General features: G+C 36.1%; 1 protein-coding gene across 1 annotated transcript; it reads right to left on the bottom strand.

Annotated features, from left to right (window-relative positions):
• Nucleotides 1-1911: 1911 nt before the first annotated feature.
• LOC121318114 (amphoterin-induced protein 2-like) lies at nt 1912-6449 on the bottom strand. The gene is made up of 2 exons (XM_041254421.1): nt 6203-6449; nt 1912-5762 (listed from the first exon to the last, which is right to left on the bottom strand). Exon 2 carries the CDS (start codon nt 5624-5626, stop codon nt 4064-4066), a length of 1563 nt encoding a protein of 520 aa, XP_041110355.1. The 5' UTR covers nt 5627-5762; nt 6203-6449; the 3' UTR covers nt 1912-4063.
• Nucleotides 6450-6780: the final 331 nt, after the last annotated feature.

Here is a 6780-nt window from a genome sequence, read left to right as displayed (position 1 = left end):
TTGAAGTATGCAAAATAACACTCAGGAGATTCTGTAGCCATGTGGCAAAAAGTTTTGTGGTCTAACGATACTAAAATGGAACTTTTTAGTCTAAATGCAAAGCTTTATGTTTGGTGCAAACCCAACACAGCGCATTACCAAAAGAACACCATCCCTACTGTGAAGCATGGTGGTGGCAGCATCATGTTATGGGGATGTTTCTTATCGGCAGGGCCTGGGGCACTTGTCAGGATAGAAGGGAAAATAAATGGAGGAAAGTACTGAGAAGTCCTTGAGAAAAACCTGCTGCCCTCTGCAAGAAAGCTGAAACGGGACAGAAGTTCACCTTTCAGTTTAACAATGACCCAAAGCACACAGCCAAAGCTACACTGGAGTGGCTAAGGAACAAAAAGGCAAATGTCCTTGAATGGCCCAGTTAGAGCCCCGACCTAATAAAATCGAAAATTTCTGGCATGACTTGAAGATTGCTGTCCATCAACACTCCCCAAAGGAACTTGACAGAGCTTGAACAGTTTTGTAAAGAATGGTCAAATATTGCCAAATCTAGGTGTGCAGAGTTGGTAGAGACCTATCCCAACACACTCACAGCTGTAATTACTGCCAAAGATGCTTCCACACAGTATTAACTCAGGGGGGTGGAGTCTTATCCAGTTATGATCTTTCAGTTTTGTATTTTTAATATATAATTTTTTTTTTCTCAATAAAAACTTTTGGGATCAAAAAAAAGGACAGGAGGGGTATTCTCAAACAACTGCATTAATACTATAACACAGGCATAACTCCGTTCATGGTAAGTGGTTTTATACAGAACTGTAAACCCAAAAGATATATACAATACGACAGACCAGACACAGCAAAATGGAATAATTATAAAAAAATGATTGTCGCTAGTACAGTACACATCTCTTCCCATGCATTTTCAAGAAGCTAATATATTAAAATTACATTAAAATAATCCCATTGAGAGAACTGGCCCTGTATATGTGAAATGAAATTGGAATTACATCTTAGATTATTACATTTTATTTGGCTAATGATGAATTGCAACATCCCACATGCAGTACATTCTAGGCCCTTCGTTCCAGCATGAAAAATGCTAGGAGTCTAATTAAAGGTCCCAATACAGCAAGTACTTGGAATAAAAGACAGCATCAATTTCCCATTGCCATAAATCATGGAGGTGAAATAAAGTAGTACAAGCAACTGGCACGCTTAGCAGTGGTTAGACAGAAATATATTTCCTGTAGGTCTTTTGGAAACTACAACAGTATGCTAACGGGAGCATGATGTTTATCAGATATGAAGTATGTCATGTTCATTGCCCTTGCTCTCAGGAATGAAATGCTAAATGTGGATGTTCTAGGATGTGCACAGAAACCAAATGTTATAATAAAACAGATTCTATAATAACACTGATTGAAAAATATGATTTAGATCAAATACCATGTAACTCAACATGACTGGAATCTTTACTAAATGATTATTATCTATTTATGCATGTCTGGTACAGTATATTAATAACATGAAAGAAGGCCGTGGGTAGAATTTTACCTTCCAGGTACAATGACCTAGGAAGTCAAGTTTCAAAACTGCACATGTGATAACTGGACCTGCATGACAGATGATATTTATGGATTTTCTTTTCAGCTATTGCAGTGAAGCCATTAACTGAAACTTCTATTAATATGCTCATTTATTTGTTTTACTTCAGCTATAATCACTCTAAATAATATACTTTAAAAAAGAACAAGTAAAATATTCCTTCAGTAGCTACACTGACTCGTATCAGAATGCTCTGGTATTGTTTTTTTTTTCTTTAATGCAGAAAACAAATGCTTAAAAGAAATCTCTATACAAATAAACAAAAAGGAAAGCCATAAGTGCCAGTACATGTAATTTTGAATCACCTGCAAATACATTAAGTGGTTTTAATTGTAGAATGTGGTTTCATTGTACTTAACTGATTATTCAACTATTATTATCTGTCTTTGATGGCCTATGGGGCAACAACTATCAAAAATAAAACAACATTTAATAAATGTGATAGGAAGGTAAACAAATAAAAATGAAAGTGCTCACACAAATGAAAAGAATAAAGATAAGAACATCCATTGTTTTATTTTGAATTTACTTTTTTTCAGATTTCTAACAACAGCTGACTAATAACAGACCATATTCGCTAAGCTTGTCAAGTATAACAAAATCTAAATAATTACAATGCATAGTGTGAAAGAAAATATCTAAAAGTATTCGTAATAATGACTAATACAGAACACTAAAAATACAATAATGTTCAGCTAATTCCACACATACTGTACAGTACCACATATACATTAGCACACACATTTTGGCCAATATTTGGAGGTTACGAAACTGTTTAAACACATTGCATTGTGTGAATAATGCAATCAGTATTTAGACACACAACAATTCCTTTTACCCAGTTAGGGCAATACTGTAGGTATAAGTTAATGAAGACACTGCACTAACAATCCTAAAAAAACGTATTAAGACTTAAAACTTGATTTGTCTGCAGTAAGAATAATGTTATTAAATAATATGGTTAATTAAAAAAAAAAAAAATCTATATTAAAAAGCAGATTACAGGATATGACTATGATGGAGGATTAGGGACACATTATACTCAGTCAATACATTTACAGTTTAAAAACCCAGTCTCATAATTATGTTTGGTAATATGATTTTATCCTTATCACAGTCTAGAGAATCTAAAATGAGAACATCATTTAGCTTTTGATAAATCTGACAACACTGCATATGCTTCTATAAAAGGCATACAAATAATTAATGACCATAAAATGATTGCACACGTAGTAAATGTTGAGATAAAGGGGGGCTTGTACGAAGGCACAGTTTTGCTCATATTAGGAGTTTGCTTGGTTGCCTGAAGCTTATTTAAATTACATGTTCAGAATAAAATATATGCTACAGTACAAAGGTTGAGAGCATGGAAGGGTTAATGTTATCACTTCCATAATCTCAGGACACAAGTGCTCAGACTTAATTTCCCTCTTATGTTTTATCTTGTTAGAGGAACAAGCAGTCTGAGTACTTCTTCCTTTTAAAAAATGTAATGCAAAACAAAACCGTTACATAAAAAGTCATAAAATGAGAACCTCTGCTATATGTTTACCTCTGCAGGTGTCTCAACCTACACTAAATCCACAGTGGTCTGGCAATTATCTGCTGCTAAAATTAAAATTATTTTGCCTGCATTCACACAAATGTTACAGAATCTATGCTGTACATCTTTTGTATTCAGCCAGTAGACAATATTCTTTTCAGAATGTTTCACTATACATGCCCTGAGCCTGAATATAATCTTTCTAATATTTATGAAACAGAGATGCTTCATAACAAAGGTGATTTTACTAAAAAAAAGTCTTCCAGATTGTACGCTGTTTGTTTGCAAAAAATATAATGGTATTTCTAGAATTAAAGTAAAACAAAACAAAAAAATCTATCAAAAAATCAAAAAAAAAAATCTAAGCAACCCTTATCATACTGCGTTATAGTCTCAGTGTCATCATTCAGACTTTATAAAAATAATAAATTACACATTTCCCACCATTGGTTTATTTTTAATCCACTATACATAAATTACCCTTTCACTCAACAGGCTTTTCATTTTTCAGCACATACAAACAATCATTCTTGCTCAATGAAAATAGCTGCAAAATTCCCAGTCGATATTGCTTGCCAGCACCTGGGTTAGCAGACCTTTTTTTTCAAATTAAGACATGTGCGGTCTGTTCACTTCTGAAGATAAATCTATCTCTTTGATGTAACTAAATCTCAAATTTAAACTGCAGTGCCCTGCAGCAAGCTTGTGATCATGACCAGGGAGGGATAATGCACTCGGACACTGATGAGGTGCCATATTCCCAGTCGCTGGTCATGTACAACACTCTGTTACAATTATCCAGTACCTGTTTGTTTGACAAAAGAGCTGCAAGTTTAACAGATCTGATCTTTCCATTAACCAAGCCAGCTGGCTAAGAATACACACAGCATAAGAGGCAGTTCAATCTTATCATGCAGGCTAAGCCAAGAAAGGGGTGTCTGAGAACAAGGAATTAGCAGAGTCAGTTTCTGACTTTGTTTTGCTGTTCTTTAATATGCTTTCGGTCATGACCTGGTCAGCAGGAAGCAGCTTTATTTTTCCATTCTGGTCCTGCTTTGGTTCTCTCCCTGGCTCCAGGAACACCACTCTTTTGCAGGTGGCGGCTTTTCTGTTCGGCTGGGTGTCACTGGACGGAGTGGTGCTCAGAATGAATGAGTGCGCACTGCCGAAATTTGGTTTTCTTTTTGTTTTCCTTGTTTTACAACAGCAACGGCAAGGGGTCAGGTAGAGATAGATGAGCACCAAAATAATACTGGCCACACAGGCTGCAAGTGTAGTGAAGGCAGTGCTGAATGTCTCATGAGAACGAGACCTGTCAATTGTGGAGTTACTCACTTTAATTGTGACCTCTATAGTTTCATTAAGCTTTCTTCTACTGTTGATGACAATGCACGTGTAGATTCCAGAGTCTTCTATTCGTGCATGGCTGACCTCCAGGGTTCCATTGACAAAAACATTCAGATTTTGACTGTGGTTGCCTGGCTGGACTAATTCTTGGCTGGGAGTCACCCAGAAAAAAACAGAATTTCCATCAGTTACTTTGCTGTCACAGTGTACCACCAACCTGTCCCCAAAACTCACCTCATAAATCATTCCCAAAGAATGAAAAGAGCCATTGATGGTGCTGTTGGCACAGTTCATAAAGCCTTCCGATTGAGAGAACAGATTAATGGGCACTTTCAAATGAGGCTGAAAAAAACAGTTGTAATCACTTTTAAAATCTACGACCGGGTGGAACTGCCTCTTGTACCAGTACATTAGCATTGTGTACAATGTGCAGTCACAAGTAAATGGATTATCATGAAGGTACAGCCCATGCTGTTGCCTGGCTGGCAGTGAAATAATCTTCTGAACAGGCACTTCTCTGAGAGAGTTTAAAGACAGGTCCAACAATTCAAGATGGGAAAGACTCAGCTTTCCAACAAGGACTTCCAAGGGAAACTGGGTGATCAAGTTCCTGCTCAGGTACAGCTTCTGTAATGCATGCAGCCCTCCGAAGGCACCTGCCTTTATCTGGGCGATTGCATTGTTAAAAAGCAGCAACACCTCCAGCTCTGTCAGGTCTTGAAAAACCGTTTCACTCAAACTGCTCAACTTATTGGACGACAGGTCTAGGTACCTTACATTAGGCGTGTTGCTGAACGCTCCGGTGGTGATGTGACTTATGGAATTGTGGCTGAGAATCAGTGTGTTAAGTTTATCAAGAGGATTTGGAGCCCAGTCTGTATTGAGCCGAACTATCCTGTTATAGCTCACGTCCAGCCTGGAAATAAACTGGAAAACAATACGAGGCAAAGTAGGTAGCTTCTTGTTGCTGCAGGTTATAATGTCGCTGGCACAAATACAGTCAGTTGGACAGCTCTCAAATGCACTGCTGGTTAGGCTTGTACAAAGCAGGAGTGCAAACAGTATGTTTTTGCATGCAGATCTGACACTTCTGTAAGTATAAGCAGAAGGCAGCAGCAGGGAATCTGAAAACATTCTGGCTTTTTCTTAACCGTTCAGGCAGTTCGAAGCATACAGGCAATCTTATGGTACCCAATATTAAAAATGGATCAAACTGCGTAGATATAACCATTTCACATCCAGTCCTGATTCTTCTTCCTTAGTATAACGACTGAAAAGCAAGGCAATGGAGTAGAAACTATTATTAGGACTATCTGGTTATATTTAGAAAATATAACTTTGCTAGCAATACTGTAATACTGTAATTTCCTGATTTTTATTATTTGATATAGAGAATTCTCCTCTGCTTGCACTTAGAAAAAATATATACGTGTCTGACAATCCCTATGAATAAATGAGACATTTTTTTTTATAATTCATTTTTCATACAGGAATATTTTACTACAACTATGAATGCAACTATATGATTAATGTTACTATCCTTAACAACCCTACAAAATATAGGTAAACAAATAAACAGAACCAAGTTCATAAATTTCGTTATTTCTAATGCTTGCTTTAAATAAAAAGGAACGCACTACATCTGGTATAACAATACCCATTAATAATATGTTTGATATAATAACAGGGTCAAATTAGAAGACACCCTACCTCAGTATTTCAGTAAACAGATGATAGGAAAACATCCAGAAAACAGACTCCAGCACCGTCTGAAAAAGTGATTTTTGCACTTCAAAGCTGACAGTCGGTAGTTGGAGCATCCTTTAAAAAAAAAAAAAAAAAAAAAAAAAAAAAAAAAAAAAACTTTTTTTTTTTTTTTTTCCCGCGGGACTTGGTAGAACACTCTTCTTCACGATGAGCTTTCTGTACAACACAGCTGTAGCTTGCAACACCCAAAAAATACTGTTCGGTCTTTTGTGACCCAACGAGACTGAAGCAAAATTGCTCTTACTTCGTTTTTTCGAGATAAACCATTGGGGCTTCCCTTTAGTAACCCCGTTTAATAATAATTCTTATAAACGAGAGGTGGACTAAAGTGTGGACTTTCTACTAAGCGTCTGCACACCTGAACCATTGCTTCGCAGTCACCAGCATACTCTTTATATATATATATATATATATATATATATATATATATATATATATATATATATATATATATATATATATATATTATATATTAGAAATTAATTACTGCTTAAATTAATCTTTACACGATGATGTACTGC

The sequence above is a fragment of the Polyodon spathula genome, chromosome 7 (genome assembly GCF_017654505.1).
Source record: "Polyodon spathula isolate WHYD16114869_AA chromosome 7, ASM1765450v1, whole genome shotgun sequence".
Classification (NCBI taxonomy): Eukaryota; Metazoa; Chordata; class Actinopteri; order Acipenseriformes; family Polyodontidae; genus Polyodon; species Polyodon spathula.
Note: the sequence above shows the minus strand (reverse complement) of the source record. Positions and strands in the feature narration are given on the sequence as shown.

Coding starts and splice junctions, on each gene's coding strand:
- LOC121318114 (XM_041254421.1), bottom strand. CDS start 5,626: ATGTTTTCAGATTCCCTGCTGCTGCCTTCTGCTTATACTTACAGAAGT.